General features: G+C 38.3%; 1 protein-coding gene and 1 long non-coding RNA gene across 7 annotated transcripts in view; one reads left to right on the forward strand and one right to left on the reverse strand.

The window, feature by feature from the left end:
* Positions 1–898: 898 nt before the first annotated feature.
* Positions 899–3,834, reverse strand: LOC116875360. The gene is made up of 4 exons (XR_004384179.1): positions 3,515–3,834; positions 2,284–2,378; positions 1,706–1,889; positions 899–958 (listed from the first exon to the last, which is right to left on the reverse strand). It is a non-coding gene; the product is annotated as an uncharacterized LOC116875360 (long non-coding RNA).
* Positions 3,835–4,375: 541 nt separating this feature from the next.
* Positions 4,376–22,664, forward strand: part of LOC116875359 (ATP-binding cassette sub-family A member 8-like) — a 72,731-nt gene continuing 54,442 nt past the window's right edge. For 2 of the 6 annotated variants that reach the window (XR_004384178.1, XM_032870757.1), the window contains exons 1-8: positions 4,376–4,514; positions 7,928–8,029; positions 9,126–9,330; positions 13,754–13,918; positions 16,804–16,907; positions 18,075–18,301; positions 19,903–20,044; positions 20,373–20,558. Coding sequence is in view for 5 of the 6 variants with exons in the window: in XM_032870757.1 (XP_032726648.1) it covers positions 7,934–8,029; positions 9,126–9,330; positions 13,754–13,918; positions 16,804–16,907; positions 18,075–18,301; positions 19,903–20,044; positions 20,373–20,558 (1,125 nt within the window). In the remaining variant the exon portion in view is untranslated. Of the gene's footprint in view, positions 4,515–7,918; positions 8,030–9,125; positions 9,331–13,753; positions 13,919–16,803; positions 16,908–18,074; positions 18,302–19,902; positions 20,045–20,372; positions 20,559–22,664 lie in introns of those variants that run through there. The other 4 variants (XM_032870758.1, XM_032870759.1, XM_032870762.1 and 1 more) reach the window with 4 other exon arrangements.

Here is a 22,664-nt window from a genome sequence, read left to right on the forward strand (position 1 = left end):
AAAAAACATAGATAACCAGCTCTATAATCTTCTGATGCTTCCTTTTCCAAACGTTCCTTCCACCCACCATTTCCTGCTACTGTGCTGAATGTTAAAACACTGGCTCACGTGCAGGAAGGAACCTTTATGTCCAGATGCCTTATCTAAGCATTCTTGTTTTCTCAAACAGAAGCAAATGTATTATGTATTTTAACTTTGTGACAAACTTGGTCCATGAAATTTTGTTACTCTATCTTGTTCCTTAACAGTGATACTTTGGGGGCGCCTGGGTGGTTCAGTGGGTTAAGCCTCTGCCTTCAGCTCAGGTCATGATCCCAGAGTCCTGGGATCGAGCCCCGCATCGGGCTCTCTGCTCCGTGGGGAGCCTGCTTCCCCCTCTCTCTCTGCCTGCCTCTCTGCCTCCTTGTGACCTCTGTCTGTCAAATAAATAAAATCTTTAAAAACAAAAACAAAAACAAAACATTGATACTTTGTTGCTTTTTCAGATCATCTGGATACAAAAATGTATGAACTTTTTTTTTTTAATTGAAATTGAGTTGACACATAATGTTACATTACTTTAGGGTGAAAAAATGTATGCACTCTTCACAATAGTTCCATCGTTTTGGAGTTAGAAATTCCATCTGGAGGAGGACAGCAGTCCCAGAGCTCTGCAGGGAGCAGGATTTGGCTGATTTTGATGAGAAAATGGATTCCTTGATGAAGTAGAAGCTCCCGCAGGAAGACCCGTAAAGCCCAAATACCTTACGGTTCTGTTTACGCCTCTGTGGTTTTGTAGGAGGATTATTTTTGTAGCTTTAATATGATGCCTTAATGTTGAATGATTATACCAATTATTTGGTATCAACTGTTGTGGAACTCATGTTATGGTTTTACAAAGAGATGCTAAGATGAGTCTTCATGCTCAAAGAAGGGCAAGGGCTGGGGTAAAGTCATTGATGACATTGAGAAGATCTCCCTGTCATAATAAAGATAGGCAGGTAGATGGATAGAGATAGATGGGTGGGTGGGGGCAGAAAGAGAGGGAGGATAGATAGATAATAGGTAGTTATCTTTGATAATAGATCAAACTGACAAATGCACAGGGCTCAACTTTAAAAACGTGCAGGTCTCATTTAGGTCAATGTTGGATCTTAATTTGATGGTTATCCTATGTGCTAAATATAATAACTAAATACTAATTCCAGTTATCTCCTGGAACACCGTTAGGTTTATGATAAAAGTAAAAACAAAACAAAACAAAACAAAAACCCCCCCAAAAACCATAAATGGTGATTGGTTTTGAATATAGCCCTCAACAATCTATTTGCTAATGTAGATTAAACATCTAATTTGGAATTTTGAATCCCATGTCATCTGAGATGACACTGGCTTCTTTCTAGCTGTGTGGTTGAGAATAAAGCCTTAAAGCTGGTAATCTTACTGAGTCTAATGTCCTTAGTCTTATTTACTCATTTGAGAAACCTCAGGTGGAAGTTTTGTAAACCTCAAAACCCTTTATGCAAATTTTCTATGGAAGCAGAATGCACATTCACACAGTGTATGACTTTGAGACACAAAGTGATTTCCATTAATTCCTAAAATCTTCACTGGTAGAGAGGTCACAGACTAGTGAGTCTCTGATCTGTTTTCTAAAGACAAGAAGCCCACAGAACAAAACATTCTCATTTTAACAGAGTTTTCCCACCATTGACCTCTCCTTTACCTCAGGGCCTGTAGATCACAGGACAGAAGTGGCAAGTGTTTGCAGAACACTCTGAAGTGAAGTCCGTTCCCACTGCAGGCCTCACTCAAAGATGGCAGCCTTCCCTGTGGAAGTGTTCCACAGTATTGCTGGATGATGAATGTGGTGCCTCTGGAGTCCACAAAGCCTTATCGGTACTGGTCTTCTATTGGTAGAGGATGAAAGATGTGGCAATTCGTCTTTTACTTTGGAGGAGATATGCTGAGCACCCCTGACCACTGGACCCAGAACGCCTTCAGTGATGTCATGGGGTCTTCATCCTCAGAGGATTTGTCTCCTACTCTCTGGAGCATTTTTGTCTTCCCCATATCACCAGTGGTACCCTAGTCATCTTTCTTTGTCCTGATAGACCAGCATGATGTTATCGATGTATCGATGTATGATGTTCTGGGAGACACTCTAGATCTCTTAGACTCTAACAGAGGCAATTAACATAACCCTGAGGCAAAACTACCAAGGACTATTACTGTGTAACTTACCAGAATATGAACTCTTTTCTAATCAGAATAGAAACGAATCACTAGCGGAATATCACAGACCTATTCCAGGCACAGATACCATGTCTGACAAAGCAGCTGTCGCTGCCTGTTTAAGCTTCCAGTGATCTGGTTGCTCTTCAGGATCCATCTGGTTTCTGGAAGAATAAGACTGGTAAATCAAATGAAGATGTGGTAGATACACTTTCTTGTGTTCTGTATGTCATTAATTATCTCTAATTTTCTCCTCCTTAAGATGCAGTATTGTTCTTGATTCAGTGTCTTGGCTGGGGGTGGGTTGAGGGAATTGAACTGAAGTGTTCACTTTCCCTTCCCCATTATCTGAGACTTCTTACCCAATAAGCTCAGGACCCAACATGCTTCTAAGTAGACTGTGTAACATTAAGTGTGTCTCTTGTAATCCCTAGAGTAATCGCTAAAATTACTACACAAATATATACGGTCTAACATCACAGTGGGTAAATTGGAATACTTAAAACTTTCAGATAAGACAAAAGAAAGCAGGAAATGAGAAACAGAAGAATGAAAAGCAGAGAAAACACATAACAACGTGGCAGACCTGAATCCTGAAATATCAGTAGTTAGGTTAAATGTAACTGGTCTACACACACCAGTGAAAGGACATGTGTTATCAGATTGGATTTAAACAAACAGGGGTGCCTGGGTGGCTCAGATGGTTAGGCGTCTGCCTTCAGCTCAGGTCATGATCCCAGGGTCCAGGGATCGAGCCCTGCATCGGGCTCCCTGCTCATCAGGGACTCTGCTTCTTGCTCTCTCTCCCCACTGTCCGCCCTGCTTGTCCTCTCTCACTCTGTCAAATAAAGAAAAAAAGGGGGGGGGGCACCTGAGTGGCTCAGTGGGTTAAAACCTCTGCCTTCGGCTCAGGTCATTATCCCGGGGTCTTGGGATCGAGCCCCGTGTCGGGCTTTCTGCTCAGCAGGGAGCATGCTTCCCCCTCTCTCTCTCTGCCTGCCTCTCTGCCTACTTGTGATCTCTGTCAAATAAATAAATAAAATCTAAAAAAATTTAAAAAAAGAAAAAAAAAGTAAAAATATGAACAAAAATGACCTCACTGTAGGCTGTCTAAAAGAAGCTCACTTCATATAGAATGATATGGATAGTTGAAAATAAGAAGATGGGAATCAATCAAAAGGAAATGGGAGTGGTTATATTAAAATCAGACAAAGTAAACTTTAGAGCATAGAAAGTCGCCAGGAATAGAGATGGGCATCATTACATAATGACAAAAAGGCCAATTCATCAAAAGACATACCAGTTCCAACTATGTATGTACCTAACACTGCAACATCAGAGTGGATTGGACAAGTAGTGAGATCTGGAAGGGAAACAGAAAAAGCCATAATTTTTGTTGAAACCTTCAATACTCCTCTCTCAGTAATCAGCAGACCTCGTAAACAGAAAACCAGCAAAAATATAGAAAAACTGAACACCATCAACCAACTAGATCTAATGGATATCTATGTAACACTCCACACACTCAACAGCTGAACGCACATCTCCTCACGTGTGTGTGGAATATTCACCAAGACAGATCATATCCTGGGTCCATAAAACAAGCCCTAAGAAATCTGACACACAAAATAAATTTTTTGGCCATGCTACAATTAAACTAGAAATCAACAACCAAAAGATAACAGGAGCATCTCCAGACACTTGGAAATTAACCCACGTTTCAGTAATTCACGGGTCAAAGATGAAGTCATGAAGGAGATTAGAAATATCCTGAGCTAAGTAAAAATGAGAAACAGAAATGAAAACCCTGATTATCCAAGTAGTGATGTCCATCAGGCCAGGGAGATCTCTGTGTAGAGAGGAGCTTTTCTCTGATTCAATGGTTTACTTTTTATTGGAAGGCACTGCTTTAAATGCTGATATCAGCCAACAGTTACCTGGGACAGAATAAACAAAAGCTTAGGAATCCTGATCTCCCTGATAAGATTGATCCTTATAATATGATATGGCCAGGACACCAAGTGTAAATGTCACTGGGCTCTGCAGGAACAGGCCAAATGCAAATGAGATCAGCCGTCCAAGAGGGATCACGTGAATGCGATGTTTGGCAGGGCCCCCAGAGCACAGGCTGTAATTTCTGAAGGCAACCCTCACAGGAACTTTTCACAGAAGCCAAACAGTTCAAGCAGAGTCTAGAGATGCGGTAGAAACCAGGGGGGAAATGTGAATTGTTTTCTTCTAAATAAGGAGATCAGTGGATAAACTGTGCTTCTCCAGTCTTGACTTCAAAGGTCTCAAAAGTAAGTTCACTGTATTTTTTCCCTGTTCTGATCTGTGTTTGGGGATTTTCTTCTTTGCTTTTTTTTGCTCTTGCAAAATTAGAAATAAGCCTTTAGGAACTGAAAGCTGACCGTCTATGGGGAAATCATTTTGAAAACTAATGGGCTGTTTTGATGTTTTTCAATACTCAGTGTTTAATATTATGTAAGTGAAAGCACAGAGTTAAAATATAGTGTTTTATGAAACATTATGCAACTGGTAAATGATTTTTAACTAGAAACTGAGTGTGGAAATAGGCCAAAATTTGCTTTAAAAATTTGGGAAGAACTGAGTATCTTGAGAATTGATTTGTAAACCTGAGTCATTTTCAAAGTGATAGTTATTTACTTTTATTGCACAATAAGGTGAGGGCATTTTGGACAAACTGTTCTATGGCTCAGAAACTGTTTACTAGAAGCATTTACGGAAATATTTGTCTTGTCTCTGGCTCTCATTCTTAGGCTCTGAGAATTTGGGAAACGTTAGTGCTATCCAGGATCTTTTACTCTATGCACAGAATGTCCTGAATCAGAATTGAAAAATGCCATGTTTCCTTATCACAATACTATTTCAAATGCACTTTATTTCCGTAAACAGAGAGTTCAAGCATTTTGCTCTGAATCTAACAACCGTCTAAGAGGAGAAGACTCAGAGCCCTCACAACTCGGAACTGTCTACTGCATGATAGTAAGGAGTTCAGGTTGTTGTTAGTCTTTTGATAAACTATGGAACATCCATGAGTTGGGGGGAAATAAATACTAATTTCTGACAGAAAATCAGAGGGACTAGAGCCAGATGGAAGTTTCTGTGCTATATTGGGCTGCAGCAGATTCCACAGTGAGATATCACTTCTTTGGTCTTTGGTTTTTGGCCAGCTGATTCTCCAGCCCAGCCTTGCACAGTCCCCTTAAAAATGTCACACGGAAGTCGCTGCACTAGGAATGGCCTATAGGGATAGTCAATCCCATATCCCTGGATACCTAACCTAATGCCTTTTTTTTTTTTTTTTTTTTTTTGGTGGTGGGGTGCCCTCTGGGAACTATCTTCCTTTCACCAACTGCCATTGCCTGGACTTTCTAACCTCTTCACAGAACCTGCTTCCCCCTACATGTGCCTCTCAGCCTCATCAGCAGACATGTCTAGATCTTTCCCAGGGGAAGTGCTCTCTGAGGTTGTCTTGGCTAATGTGGCTCCCATCAGAACTGGTTTCTGTATATCTTCCTTGAGCATTGTCTCTAGAAAGTAGCAGAGCCCTCGGTGTCATCCTGAAGCATGAATGGGATGACAGCTTCAAGCTAGGGCATGTCTATTCCTCATCATGATGGGGAAGTTCATGGCAACCATGTAGTTTCCTATCCCTGGCCAACATTACAGACATGTGGGAGGAGGAGAACACTTGCCTCAAATTCAGGACTTAAGAGCCAGCTCTGTGCTCCGAAGTCCTGACTCATCCACCCAAATCACATCCCTGGTGTGCTCATGTGAGGCCAACGACAGATGAGGATACTACAAGAAGAAAGATATTTTTCCAGGAAAGCCCCTAAATTAAGAGTAATCATCAAAGGAATAGCTTTTATAAGTATCTGTCCTATCTTTGGGACAGGAAGAAAACATGGGGGGAAACTTGATAAATTTCAATAGAAGGTAGTATAGATAAAACTAGAAGCAGAGTAAAACCATGAGAGACTATGGACTCCGAAAAACAATCTGAGGGTTTTGAAAGGGCAGGGATGGGAAGTTAGGTGAGCCTGCTGGTGGGTATTATGGAGGGCATGGATTGCATGGAGCACTGGGTATGGTGCATAAACAATGAATTCTGGTACACTGAAAAGAAATTAAAAAAATAAAAAAAATATTTAAAAAAAAAGCAGGCTTCAAGTGAGAATAAAACATAGTGAAAGATCATCTAAAATGAAAATTTATACATGACTAAATTCACTTCTTAAAAATATAGCATCTATCAGCTTGGATTTTTAAAAATAAATTATGAAACTTTCTCTTTTTTTCTGATTTAATACACAGAAGAACTCCATATTTTATTTTTTTTAATTTTATTTTATTTTTTCAGTGTTCCAAGATTCATTGTTTATGCACCACACTTTCTTAATCACATGCACATTAAAAATAATCTTTTTTATTTTTTAAAAAAGATTTTATGTATTTATTTGAGAGAGATAGAGAGCAAGAGAACATGAAGAGGGGTAGGGGTAGGGGCAGAGGGAGAAGGAGAAGTAGACTCCCCACTGAGCAGGCACCCTGATGTGGGGCTCGATCCCAGGACTCTGGGTTCGTTCATGACCCTAGCCAAAGGCAGAGGCTTAACTGACTGAACCACCCAGGCGCCTTTCATTCTTTTTTTTAAATGTTTAGTAGAATTCACCAGAGAAGCCATCTGGTCCTGGGCTTTTCTTTGTTGAGAGATGTTTGATCACTGATTGAATGTTCTTCCCCTTTTCTTTTGTTGCTGATTTCTAGTTTCCTATCCTCATGGTCAGAAAAGATACTTAGTATAATCTCAATTTGCTAAGACTTGTGTTGTGGCCTGTCGTACAATCTATCCTTGTAGCTGTTGGGAAGTCTTGGATATGTGAGAGCGGCTTCTCCCGTCCTTGAGTGACAGCCTCTCTCTGCTTTGTGTCATTGCTGGTTTCCCAAGCAAATCTCAGCAGCAACTCACCTTTGCTTAGGGACAGGGAGGTTTTCCACCCAGCCATGGTGGTAGATGGCAACTGCTTTTTACTTCATGCAAGGTCATGTTTTGTCAGCTAAGGTGTGCTTGGGTAGGTGGTATTGCAACCCACTGACAGTCAAGCCATGGGCACAAGGAGGGCACTGACTTTGCAACAGGGATTCTAAAGGAAACAAAACTCTGGGGGAAAAACTCTAGAGCTGTCACATTCCTGATCTTGAGTCAAGAACTATTGAAAACACACAGGGAAACTTTTACCATCCCAGCATATTGCATTGGAGAAAGTCATTTAGTCAGAGCAGTGGGGGAGAAAAAAGTCTCTAGAAATGGGAAAAATGAACCACTCTGAGACCAAAGGGGAGAGCCTCTTCTTCCTGCAATGTCTACTCAGTCCTCCCTACTGACAAAGCTTTCCATCATGCCGGCTGGCAAAGAAAACAGTTTAAATCCATTTTCAGAGAGCAGGCTGCAAAGAATGAATTTTGAGGCAATACATTGATCACTGACACAAGGCATGACCAAAAAATCAGAGAATAAAGAGTTTGGAAGTGGGAAGAAAAGAAAGCCAGGGGAGTCATAACATGCTAACTTTGGAACTCACAGATTGTAATGATCAGGTTGGCCTTTTCCTGTTTGCAGGGTATATCTTCTCATGAAGATGTCACATTAATGTAACCTTCTCCTTTTTTTTTTCTTATTAAACAGGGCAAAATGAAGAAGAGAGAGCTAAGTGTGTGTCAACAGACTTGGGCATTATTATGCAAGAACCTTCTGAAAAAATGGAGACTGAAAAGAGAGTCCTTTATGGTATGATTCAGTATCCCTGTTACTTCTTATTTACAATGTAGAAATATATATTCCCTGGGAAGTAACTATACTTTGTTTATCTCTCCTTCCAAAACCCAGACTGAAGCAGAAAACCTTTCTTATGAGAGAAGGAGCTGTTCCTCAAACCTCAAACCTCAACATTTCAGACATAGACCCCAAGTCGAGGTCTAAAGGCACTGAATTCTACCCAGCAATAGCAAATCCAATAAATGTTTTAAAAGTCAGTGGTCACATGTTTGCTAATGTTTCTACTCGTGGACAGTCAGGTTTAGATACTGAGATTCTGAAGACATGGTTAATCAAGACACTGAAGTAGGGAAGTGGTATATTCTCTTTTGAATCACTTTCTCTTTTTTTAAAAATAAATCAGTCTCTTCAAAAGGGCAGAAAACTTGGAGATGTCATTAGTGCCAAGAAGAAAATTAGCATTAGCTCCCATCATTTTTACCATATAACAAAAATCCTGGTTGAGCCTTGATCTCTTCCAAAAATCAGATAGATATAAATTAGTAGCATTTCTAACTAAACCACAACTTTGCTATATATCTAATTGTGAATTTCTTCTATCATCATCCATTTAGGAAATAAAGTGATGTCTTACTGGAAGTTTGCAGGTGACCAATAATAACTAAAAAGACAGTATTTCTCCAGTTGCCTGAATCGTGCTGAGTTTCTAATACCAGGATCTTGGTGTGTAGCCAGTATATTACTACTAAATTAGCAGTGCCTTGGAACTGTCTCATGTAACACTAAGCTCTCAGTAGAACCAGAAACTGGATGAGTAGGTCATACCAGCTGGTAATACTTTGTAATAGCTTTCCACTGTTGCCTCTCATCCTTTCATGGTCCGTGCATGCTTTAGACTGGTGCTGTGATCAATACATTTGAATCCTTTTAAGAGCTCATTGGAATTACTCAGACTGCTGAATTTTGCACTGTGCATATTTTCAGGAGTTCATAATGTGGCATATATTGAAAGCAGAAAAAATGTACAAGACAAACTGTATGACCAAATGATTGTGGATAACTAATACAAAATCACAATTTTCTTTATTCTTTCTCTTGGATTGTATAGGAATGGTTGACCCCATTGCTCCTCCTACTTTGCTTGTCTGTATATCCTACTAGTCATGAATTTAATGATTTTTCTTCACTGCCTGCCATGGACCTGGGACGGGTAGACTCATTTAAAGATTCTACATTTTCTATTACATACACACCTGTCACCAATACAACCCAACAGATAATGAATAAAGTAGCCTTAGCTTCCTTCATGAAAGGTGAGTTTTCTAGCAACCAAGAGGAATTTCTGATGTCAATTTTTTGTTCATTTGACTACAGATGCATGCATTTAATTTGTATTTCAGTTGATAAACTGGTAATTGTCAAAATTTATAGATTACGTGAAATTGGGTACAGTCTCTCAACAAAGAAATCTTGATCTTGCATACGGTTTGGGGAAGTATGGAATATAGAGTTTGGCAGATTTTGAAAAGCAGGAGTGTCAAATGGTTGACATTTGGCTGTGGAAGCATTATTACTAGACAGAGATTGTCACTCTAGCATTTGCTTATTATTAGAGACAAAAACAGTGAGTCTTTTCTTGAATTTGATTATGGAAATTTTATCTCCAGGTTTTTACTACCAAAAAATTTCTTACTAATTTGAAGATTCTATTGATGAGTATTCTGTGTTTCAAATTTCTACCCTTCATCGTTAAGATACTTATCAATGAAAACTAAGAAGAACATTATGACTGTCAACGTCGCTTTCCTGAAGAATAATTTTCTGAAATCGAGAAAAACAGCCTAGTAAATAGACAAGAGAACTAGTCTTAAAGTCCAAGAACAATTTGACGAAAAATACTTCTGTGACTGGGTCCATAGTGCATTTTGCAAGTTGTCAACTTCTCTGAGCCACATTATCACCCTACTCAAAATAAGATCAATAGTACTATATTTTTTGTGAATACTTCAGTTGAGAATGAGAGAATCCCAATTCAACTTGTCTCAAAGAAAAGGGGGCATCTTTTGTCTAACTTTAAGGAAATGAGTATGGATAGAGATGGGTCAACAATAGAGGAAGAAATATATCTCCAGCTGTCAGGTCTGTAGTATTGTGGGCTAGACTTATTCTCTTGTTGGCTCTCCCCAAATAGAAGCAGACTTAGTCTGCACAATCTCCAGATGTAAGCCCTACCACAAACAACTCCAGTGAGAAGTGTACAGACCTTTCCCAACTGTTCAAAATCATTTCAGAAATTAGACCCATTGGAATGATGGTCTACTTTGGATTAGTGTTGGTCTTGGCCCACCAAGAACAAATCTCACTGAATAGAAGAATAAAGTATCGTCACTGCCATTGGTTGGGTTCCTAGTCATGTTGCAGACCATATCCAAACCACATGGTATGTGAGTGGAAGAGTGTCAGTATCCCAAATGAATTTTAGAGTGTTTACTAGAAGGAGGAGTGAATGTCAGGCAAATAAAAACAATTCTTCTTTGCAAATATAAATGCATACCTCAAAGGGAAATCTATAGCAATTGGCCCATAAATGTGAGTTGAGTTATAATTTAGAAACAATTTAGAGCTTGCACAACTTTGTGGATAGACTAGAAATCATGAAATTGTACAGTTTAAAAGGATGAATTTTATGTTATATGAATTATATGTCAATTAAAAAAAGAACATAAAAATGTGACTTGGGAGCACCTAGGTGGCTCAGTCAGTTAGTTAAGCGTCTGACTTTGGGCTTTGGCTCAGGTTATGATCTCAGGACCATGAGCTTGAGCCCTGCATTGGGCTCTGTACTAAGCATGGAGCCTGCTTGAGATTCTCTCTCCCTCTCTCTTTGCCCCTCCCAACACTCAATAAATACCTACCTACCTACCTACCTGCATACATACATAAAGCGACTTAGGAAGTACTCAGTATCAATTTTAAACACCATAATTCCTCACCATGGGTATTACTGTAAGGGGAACTTTTAGGTCTTTCTCTACCCAATCTATATAAAGTCTCTCCTCTTTGCTATCCTATGTTCATGATTCTACTACAGTTTATGTAACCATTAATTTTGTGCCTGGATCCTGACCCCCTACCTGTATTCAGTATCCAGAAGTCCACCTCTGTGTAATCTGCATTTAGTCTCCTACTATTAGGAGTCTCTATGGCCACAGTTCCCAAATCATGTTGGACTTTTCTTTCCTGTCCATGCTTCACTTCACATTGCCAGGACAGCTGGATGGATGGTTTACATCCAAACTTGCTTCCCCATCATGCCTCACTGAACACCACCCCCTTGCTTCCACCTGAATTTTAATGTCTGCACTGTGTGTCTTCCCTACAAACACTGACTCCCCTTCTGATTCAAGATGATATTCTGATCTGTACTGTCCGCTTAAGGTCTGGTCTTCCTGTTTAGCTCAAGGTGTGTTTGCCCTCATCCTCTTGCTCACAGATGTCCTCCTGGGGCAGGGGGACTCACAATGCCATAACCTTGTGCCTCTCAACAATATCCTGGTTCAAGGTCCCATGCAACTGGGCTAACAAATATTCATTAAATGACTACTGTGTACAAGGTCTTTACATCAAGTTTATCTTTACAATGAATACATTGTTATCTTTGTTTAATAAATAATGTAACTGCAATTATGATATTCTTTAATGTTCTCATGACCTAGATTTTATAGACTTTATTCTGTAGTAATAGAATATTATTCTGTATTATATTTTCTGTACTTTGTAGTAATATTCTGTGCTAGTAATATAGATATTATTGTTTATTTTATGATGGAAATTAAAGCCTATATGACTTACTCAAGATCACATGGATTTAAGGATGAGGTTCCAGGAAAAAAAAATAGTTCTATCAAAATACATGCTGCCTTTTTCCTCCACATGCGTCTTCAACACTCCCACCCCAATCCAGGACTTTCTTTGCTTTTCTTCTCATTCTTTCAAACTAAATGAGATATTTGTAATGCATTGAACACAATAACTGCTGAAAGAGGGATTATTTTAGTGATATAAGTATATTCAATTGACATATTTTTAAATTTTTTTCTTTTTTTTAAGTGTACTTACCCTACTGTCAGATTGCTAAAGGAAAATGAATTTTTATAATTATTTTCATCTGCTGTGGACCAAATTCTAATTTTGATTTAAACACAATGATCTACCATTCGTGATCATTTTTTTTGCCAACATTGTAGATTTATTGTAATATTAATTCTCCTGTGAATAGTTTAATTGGTATGGAATGATAATATATGCGATAAAAATTCGTTCAAGAACTACAAATGAAAATAAAATAAGGGTACCTGGGTGACTCAGTGGGTTAAAGCCTCTGCCTTCGGCTCAGGTTATGGTCCCAGGGTCCTGGGATCGAGCCCCGCATTGGGCTCTCTGCTCAGTGGGGAGCCTGCTTCTTCCTCTCTCTCTCTGCCTGCCTCTCTGCCTACTTGTGATCTGTCTGTCAAATAAATAAATAAAAATCTTAAAAAAAAAAAAAGAAAATAACCTTCATGTAGTTCTTCTGAAGAACTATGTCTTTTCCCAAATTGTATTCTGCCTGACATACTCCAAGTTGATATTTGATTGTGTTTTATTTCTATAAAGAGCTCCAGTGAAAAAAATGTTCATCATCACTAGCCATTGGGGAGATTCAAATTAAAACCACATTGAGATACCACCTTACACCAGTTAGAATGGCCAAAATTAGCAAGAAAGGAAACAACGTGTGTTGGAGAGGATGTGGAGAAAGGGGAACCCTCTTACACTGTTGGTGGGAATGCAAGTTGGTGCGGCCACTTTGGAGAACAGTGGGGAGATTCCTTAAGAAATTAAAAATAGAGCTTTCCTATGACCCTGCAATTGCACTACTGGGTATTTACCCCAAAGATACAGATGTAGTGAAAAGAAGGGCCATCTGTACCCCAATGTTTATAGCAGCAATGGCCACAGTTATCAAACTGGAAAGAACCAAGATGCCCTTCAACGGACGAATGGATAAGGAAGATGTGGTCCATATACACTATGGAGTATTATGCCTCCATCAGAAAGGATGAATACCCAATTTTTGTAGCAACATGGACGGGACTGGAAGAGATTATGCTGAGTGAAATAAGTCAAGCAGAGAGAGTCAATTATCATATGGTTTCACTTATTTGCGGAGCATAACAAAACAGAGGACATGGGGAGATGGAGAGGAGAAGGGAGTTGAGGGAAATTGGAGGGGAAGATGAACCATGAGAGACTATGGACTCTGAAAAACAACCTGAGGGTTTTGAAGGGGCAGGGGGTGGAAGGTTGGGGGAGCCAGGTGGTGGGTATTATGGAGGGCACGCATTGCATGGAACACTGGGTGTGGTGCAAAAACAATGAATTCTGTTACGCTGAAAAGAAATTAAAAAAAAAAAAAAAGAGCTCTAGTGGGGCGCCTGGGTGGCTCAGTGGGTTAAGCCTCTGCCTTCGGCTCAGGTCATGATCTCAGGGTCCTGGGATCGAGCCCTGCATCGGGCTTTCTGCTTCCCCCTCTCTCTCTGCCTGCCTCTCTGCCTACTTGTGATCTTTCTCTCTGTTGGGTAAATAAAATCTTTAAAAAAAAAAAAAAGAACTCTAGTAAAAATAATTTATCATGACATCCTGAAGCTGGTCTCCTAGTAATTTACTAACAAATATATTCCCTTCTTGTAATGACAGACGCAAAAGTTTTGGGGCTGTCCGAAGAAGAAAATATTAAAGAATTAATGTCAGATAATCCTGATGAAGTTATACAAGTCATCTTTACTAATACATTCTCATATCATTTGAAATTCTTGCTGGGATACAGAATTCCAACAAAGAAGGAACACAGGGACCATGAAGGTAAGTTTCCAGCTATGTAACTCCAATGCTCTCCACCACAATTATGGCATAAATTGTACATAAGAATGGATGTTAATACAACAAATTTAAAAATCCCTATCTGCAATGTGATATCAACAGGATAACTGACACATTTAAGAAATATACATTGGGATTTGGTTTTATTAGCATGCTGTATTAGATAGTTGTTACATATGGTTTCATAGATGGATACATACATACACACATTTCCATATATCCATGTGTACATATACATATATATTAAATGGAATATGTAGTTGTAATTTATTATTGCTAAAGAAGAGTAAATTTGTTTATGGATAAAATAGAAGAAGATTCTCTTCAGATGTCTGAGTAAGCTTATTTTTGAGGGCCCAAAATGAAGAGGGCACCAAATCCAGAGTGATTGATTATTATTATTAATGCTGTATGATTTTGCCAATCTCACTAACCAAGAGATTTGGGTTTTAGCTACATAAGAACAGGTGAGAAGATCTTGGGTTTATATGAGATGAAAATTTCTGTATTAATTTGGAACTTGGAGAGACCATATACTCAGGGAATGCGTAGACAAGAAAAAAGGCCAAGATGGTTTTTAAAAAGAATGAAATTGTAACTAATTAAGACAATATGCTATTACCATAGTAAAACACAGATAGAGCAATGAAACAGGAAAAAACCTGGAAAGCTCTCACACAAATTTGAAAGCTAACATATGACTGAGAAGACACTGTGACTGGTTCTGGGAAAATCATCTGTCCATGAAGAACAATGTGAAATTATCTCATACTAAACAACCAATTCCAGGTACAGAACTCAGTGGGAGGAAAAAATCCTGTAAACTTTCTAGAAGTCAATATAGGAGAATATGTTTGTAACTATGGGATAGAATAGAATTCTTAAACAACAAAAAATAAGTAAACTATAAAAGAAAAGTTTGCTAAATTCAACTAGATCAAAATTAAGGAATTGTCTTTATCAAAAGACATCAGAGAGATAATGAAAAGTTAAGGCAAAACTTGTGATGGAATATTTATATAAGCAAAACTAACAGATGGTCAATACCAGAATATATAAAGATTTTCTCTGAACAAATAAGAAAAAAAAGCATAGAAATAGGAGAAAAGTGAAAGATATAAATAGGAGCCTCATAGAAGGAGAAACTCAGATCAAGAATAAACAGTTGGACCTGCATTAGTAATCAGGGAAATGCATTTTAAAACCACATGTGATATCATTTTATATTTAGCCAGAATGGCCAAAAACGGTAAATAGAACAATACAAAGTATTGACAAGGATACATAGCAAAGAAAACCCAGTATTATAAAATACTTTAAACATTTAAAATTGAGAAATTTTATTTTTAAGTTGAAGATATAATCTGTAACCCAGCATCATGGAAGTTTTACTAGTGAAAGTATCATGCCTGTGTTAAAAATTTGCTGCCTATTCTCCTCTCCTTCTGAGGACATGGAATAATTGCTCTGTAGGTATAATTAGATACCTAGATTCAAGGCACTAAAAAGCAGATTTGAGTTCTCTATACCCTCTCCTCACCTACTTCTGCAAGCCAGATGGAAACTGTCACCTTGGGACCCTTAGATGTGAAACAGAGGACCTTACTCCCCTCCTTGCAAAGACCTTTGCTGACTCTGTAGCATGAGTGAGTCACGCTATCTGCTTATCTGCTGCTGCAATAAGACATTAATATCTGGAAGGTCGTTACTAGGCATATTATTGGCTATCCTGACTGATACACACATATTCATGAGAAGACATATACAAGGGCTTTCATAGCAGTGGCTTTTTTTTTAAACAGCAAAAAGAAAAAAGAAATTAAACAAATTATTATCAATGAGAGAACAGATAAATACATTGAATTGTATTCCCACAATGTGGTTCTACACAATCATAAAAAGAAGAAAAAAATAGGGCCATTTATATAAATTTCAAAATCATTTATAGTACAAATGAAGCAAAATGGAGCATGACGACTGTAATAAGATAGATGATACAAAGTTTAACAATTTAACATTACATGTGTGGTTTGGGGATACATTATAGAAGCTTAATGGCATATATAAACACAAAGTTCAGGAAAGCAGTTAGCCTCTTAGGAGCTTGCTGCTAGGAAAAGCAGTAAGATCATAGACAATATACAGAGGATTCAAATTGGATTTGTAATGATTTCTTCATTTATAAAATTTGGCCATGGGTACATATGTGTTCATTATATCTTTGTTTGTAGGCCTGAATGATTTCCAATGATTTTTAAATATTTAAAATGTTAATGAAACATGTATTTAATTCCAATACTCAATTTTATTTTTTCACATTAAATATCACCATCTCTTTAATGCAATTTAATACTCACTAGACTGGTTGACTTTTTTTTTTTTTGGTAAGATTTTATTTTTCCTTCAAAAGATGTTCTGATTGACATGATTTAAACATAGTAAGTTATCTCCTCTGAACTCCCAGTTGCTCATTGTTGCCTGTGTTGTATGTAATGTTAGGCAAAGTTCTAGTTCTCAATCCATATGCTTCTCAATCCATATGAGACCTACTAACCTTAGAAAAATATAAAAAGATTATTTTGACAATACAAAATCATAGAAGAGAAGAACTCTACAAAATTTTTGTTGGATGAAGAAACAGGGAAGGTAATGTGAGAGAGCATAGTATATTCTAATTTAATGCAGAACATCCCCTATAAGTGCTCTGTCTGCCGTACTTTGAGAATCATTACTCCAGTTTATGTTTTCATAGGCCTTCAGTCAAAATAACAACATTTATAATGTGCGACCATTGTAAAGTCCACTGTTTCCTATAATAAGAACTGAAATAATCCATAATGATACCTATGGGTTTTTTTCTCTTAAAGCTCATTGTTCTAAAACAACTGAAAATGTTAGCTGCCAAGTTTCACAATACTGGAAGAGAGGTTTTGTGGCTCTTCAAGCTGCTATCAATGCAGCTATCATAGAAGTGAGTACAAATTTTCCGTGCTAACTGATGTTGCATCCTGATTAATGCTATTAGAGGCCTCAAAATGTTCATGAAATTAAATATAAATGGGTAGGTTTGTTCTTCACTTAATCACTGGTTTCTTTAGAACAAAGTTTATTTAAGTTTCTATTATGTCATGGGGGCTACAGACATAAATAAAAGAAAAATTTTCTCTCCCAAGAATTTAGCCTTGTCAGGAAGCCAGGCATATAGTAGGAATATTATTAGAGCCCAAATGTCTATCAACTGATGAATGTATAAGGAAGTTGTGATATTTATATATAGATATAGATACATATAGAGACCTAGATATAGATATATAATGGAATATTATTCAGCTATCAAAAAGAATGAAACCTTGTCATTTGGAATGACCTGGATGGAGCTAGAATGTATTATGTTAAGCAAAATAAGTCAGCCAGAGAAAAACAAATAACATATAATTTCATTCATATGTGGAATTTAAGAATCAAAACAGATGAACATAAGAGAAGAAAAAAAAGAGGAAGCCAAACCATAAGAGACTCAACTATAGAGAAAAAACTAAGGGTTGCTGGAGGAGAGGTAGGGGAGGGATAAATGGGTGATGGGGATTAAGGAGGACACTTGTTGTGATGAGCATTGGTGTTGTATGTAAGTGATGAATCACTAAATTCTACTCCTGAAACCACATTACACTACATGTTAACTAATTAGAATTTAAATAAAAACTTAAAAAAAAGTTATTAGAAAGGGAAAAGTAGGGTAGCAGGGGGGTATAAAGGTCTGTAAGTAAACAGGCTTAACTTCTCAGCCTAAAATGCCATGGGAGAATTCCTAATTTACATCATTTAAATTTAAATTTAAATTTAAATGAGGCTTGAGGTAAGAGTTGCCAAGTATATAAGGTCATTAATGTATGTCAGGCACATTATAAGGCAGGGTTAGGCAGGGAGGTGATAAAACACATAGTAAATTTTGAGAACTGTGAGAAGCTCAGAATGCCTGGAGTCAGTGGGCCAGTGGTGGAACACAGAAGTGAAAATTTAGACTAGCATCAGATCCAGAATTAACAGTTTTGTGTTCAGAGGAAAACAGATGGCTGAAAGAAAACAGAGCATGCCATCCATGAATATACAAATTTTGTTTATTAATGTATTTCCTCAGACTGCAACAAATCATTCAGTGATGGAGGAACTGATGTCCGTTACTGGAAAAAATATGAAGATACATCCCTTCGTCGGTCAGGGGGGCACTGAAGCTGATTTCTTCATTTTCTTCTGCATTATTTCCTTTTCCTCATTCACTTATTATGCATCTCTTAATGTTACAAGAGAGAGGAAGAAGATGAAGGGCTTGATGAGGATGATGGGTCTTCGGGATTCAGCATTCTGGTGAGTAAAGCATAGCACAAATAAATAAATGTAGGGATTTAGGAAAAGTGGGCCTCTTCAGAGCATCTGTATTCAAACCTAATCATTTTCTAACTCTTCCCTATGAGTGGGATAAATTGTCATTGATGTAACGCTTGCCAAGTTAAGGCTGTGGGTTACTGTGCTTCTCAGACTGAAGAAAGAAAAGCATGTTTGGGTTTGGATAGTGGTTGTGAGGTAGGGATAATGAGGGTTGGCCATTGAGTCTACTGGTTGTGAGGTAGGGATAATGTGGGATGGCCATTGAGTCTACTGGTAAGAGTGTGGTAGAAATGGTAGATTTGGGTGTCAAAGCTGATTGGAAATAGAATTCAAGCCAGCATGGGACTGAAAGGGGAAAAAAGAGGTCAAAGACAAGGGGCTCTTTTGAGACTAAAGGTGGGTTATGATGGATGTATTTGAAGGAACAAGCTGGCAGAACAGGCTTGTGAATAGGGGCTGGGTAGTTTGAATTTAAAATGCCAGAAGCTGTGTAATTCCAAGCATGGACAAGGTCCTGTGTGAGAGAGAACTTGAGAATGACTTAAAAACATGGAGGTGGTGTTTGTAGTGAAAAGGAAGTAAAATAACACAGAGGCTAGGAAGCCACATGGAATATGCAAATGGAAATAAATTTGCAGTCTGGAAGAAAATGGTATAAGTCAATATTGAACTGCTCATTGAATTAATATTGGAGGGGAGTATGGCAGAGCCATGAACTCTAACAGCTCTAGAGCCAGAATGCCTGGACTTGAAATCATAGGTACTTCAAATCTTTGTTCAGTAGGTTCTTTGTCTAGAAAATGAAGAAAATAATGACACTTCTGCATAGAGCCTTTGTGAAAATAGAATGATTTCATATTTGCTAAGTTCATGAAAACACTTTCCAGTGCAGAGTAATTGCCGTACATGTAGGCTGTTGTTTTGCTGGTGTTTTGTTTTCATTATTTCATTATACCCTTTAAAGAATGTTCATCAACATGATAAGAGAATTAAACAAAGGAACGTGAACTATCCTATATCTCTGAGGGAATCCATGAAGCTCCTCACCCCTAGAGAGGACCCAAAGAGGAGAAAAGACCTGAGATTCACTGAGGAGTTACAATGTACTTGGACACTGTCCCACTTAGACATAACTTCGCTGAGCCAATACTGTGGTATTATTCCCAGTGTCTAGAGCAATTAAAAAAAAAAAAAAGATGAGGGATTACAGAGTTTTCTCAAGGTCACAGAGTATGAATGCAGCAGAAAAAAATGTTTGAACCAAAATCAAATAGACTAGAAGACTATTCTCCTTTTCCTCACAGTGATGTGTGTGTGTGTGTGTGTGTGTGTGTGTGTATGTGTGTGTGCATGCGTACATGTATGTATGTGTATTTTTCTGGAACTAATTTTAGGACAAAAAATATCCCTAATTCCTAAAGAATTTTTCCGCATACATTTACCTTATATTTAAATATCCTGAAATTCAATAAGTATCTACTAAAAGAATGAATATATCAATGAATACTATTAGAATCCATTCTGGATCCTCCTTTCAGTGGAATATGAAATTCTAAAATAACATCTTGTTTCTATCCTAGGCTCTCCTGGGGTCTGCTCTATGGTGTTTTCATCTTCATTATGGCACTTTCCTTGGCACTCATTATAAAACATGTCCAGTTTGTCATTCTGACTGGCTTCACGGCGATCTTCACCCTCTTCTTCCTCTATGGATTGTCTTTGGTGAGTTGGTGAATTAAGTTGCTTTCCACCCAACTCTTACCCTAAGGATCAAGTGTTGGTTTCCAAATAGGTAATTATTCTCCATATCCCTTTTCTTCACTATCCACTGTTTGCCTGAGAACATCCATGTATTTGATTTGTAGTGTTTTTTTTCTTTTTAAGATTTGTAATGTTTTGTAATGCCAACTTATAGTGCAATTTATAGAGCACAGATTTGTATTATAGACAAAAAATGTAACTCTAATTTTGTATATACAATTCCTTATTGTGTTATGCTAAGAATAATCCTTAGGGAAATATAAACCAACTGGATCTTCTCTCATTTTAGATAGCATTGGCTTTTCTAATGAGCGTCTTGATAAAGAAATCTTTTCTCACTGGTCTGGTCGTGTTCCTTCTCACGGTCTTTTGGGGAAGTTTGGGATTTACAGCATTGTACAGGCAACTTCCTACATCCTTGGAGTGGATTTTAAGCTTTCTTAGCCCCTTTGCCTTCACGCTTGGAATGGCCCAGGTGAGAAAGAGCCCAACTGTTTGATGGCATTTCAGAAACATTTTTCCTGTCTGGAATTCTATTGTTTACAGTCTTTTCTATGATTAGCATTGTCAGATTCAAAGCCTCAGTGCAGACTACTGTTACATTGTAAAGATGAAATTGTTTTTAAGATTTTATTTATTTATTTTGGGTGCCTGGGTGGCTCAGTGGGTTGGGCCTCTGCCTTTGGCTCGGGTCATGATCTCAGGGTCCTGGGATCAAGCCCAGCATTGGACTCTCTGCTCAGCAAGGAGCCTGCTTACCCCTCACTCTCTGCCTGCCTCTCTGCCTACTTGTGATCTCTCTCTCTGTGTCAAATAAATAAATAACATCTTTAAAAAAAAAAAAGATGTTATTTATTTACTTGAGAGAGAGAGAGCAAGAGAGGGGAGAGTGTCAGAGGGAGAAGCAGACTCCCTGCTGAGCAGGGAGCCCAATGGTGGACTCAATCCTGGGACTCCAGGATCATGACCTGAGCCGAAGGCAGGTCACTTAACCAAATGAGCCTCCCCAGGTGCCCCAAATATGAACTTTAAAAAAAAAAAAAGATTTATTTATTTATTTGAGAGAAAGTGAGTAGGGGAGAGGGACAGAGGGATAGGGAGAGAGAATCCCAAGTGGGCTCTGTGCTAAGTGCAGAGTTCAATATGGGGCTCAATCCCAGGACCCTGAGATCATGACCTGAGCCAAAACCCAAGAGTCAGTGGCTTAACCGACTGAGCCACCCAGATAACTCTCAAAAAAGCTTTGGGCATACTGAACTCAGCAAAATAAGCCATTTGGTGAGTGAAAAAAAATAGAAGGTCAGCATATCATTCTTCAGAGATGATCTAAAGCATTTTCTTTGGCTACTAATTAAATATGGATTTGATATTGCAGATTGAATTCTAATTATTCTAGCTCTTATTTTGACTTTATAATTGAACAACATAAGTGAATGTATAGACCACTGTATAAAAGAAAAGAAAATCAAAACTTAAAACCATAGGGGCGCCTGGGTGGCTCAGTGGGTTAAAGCCTCTGCCTTCAGCTCAGGTCATGATCCCAGGGTCCTGGGACTGAGCCCCGCATTGGGCTCTCTGCTCAGCAGGGAGCCTGCTTCCCTCTCTCTCTCTGTCTGCTGCTCTGCCTACTTGTGATCTCTCTCTCTCTCTCTCTGTTAAATAAATAAATAAAATCTTTTTTAAAAAACTTAAAACCATAATAATTGACGAGCAAATTACATTTCTGTTCATCGAATGTCATTTCTGTTTATCTGATTCTCACATTGAACTCACTTTGCTGTCCCTCCAATTAAATGGCAATGTCGGTCCTTGCATACATATCTGTTATTTGGTTCTTAGTGAAAGGATTATTCATTATAAAAGACCCATTAACTTGAATATTATACCCCACTTTTCCCACAGGTTCTTAAACACACCAGTTTTGTTTTGTTTTTCTAAGAGCATAAATTCTTTCTCATGTAGCCATTTTCAAGGAGGACCACACCTTTGTCCTGTCCTGTATCTTATATGGTAAAAATTTATCTAAGGTTGAGCTCAAATATCATCTCCTATACTTCCCTGCCTCCTCCTATTAGGAGTTCAGTGAACACTAAGGTAGTCAGGGCCAGGGTCTGCAACAAGAAATCGGAAAGCCAGGACAGCTAAGATGAAACCACACTAGCATCCTGTTTTATGGACTACAGAAGACCACAACGGCATCCTGTCTAGCAGTCTCTGCAGAAGTGACTTTTGCAACATCCTGAAACAAAACAATTAACCATAAAATGTGGAGCCACTACCACAAGTTGAGGCAGTTTTTGTCCAAATGTCAGCCCAAAAGACCATCAACATGTGGATAACACCATAGGTAGACAGGTGCGTGATCAAAGCCCTCATTGGCACAACTTAGAGACCAATGAACAGGGCCCCACACTCAGGATGCTCAAGATATATCTGCAAAAAAGCTCAGAAAAACCCTAGATTTGAACACCGAAATGGCAACTCTCTCAGGCCCCCTCCCTCTCCGGAAGCATTTTACGCTCACTCAATAAACTTTGCCTTGCTGCCCACCACTTTTCATCTGGTCTACCTCTTTATTCTG

Source organism: Lontra canadensis, unplaced genomic scaffold (genome assembly GCF_010015895.1).
Source record: "Lontra canadensis isolate GAN:19392208 unplaced genomic scaffold, GSC_riverotter_1.0 scaffold41, whole genome shotgun sequence".
Taxonomy (NCBI): domain Eukaryota; kingdom Metazoa; phylum Chordata; class Mammalia; order Carnivora; family Mustelidae; genus Lontra; species Lontra canadensis.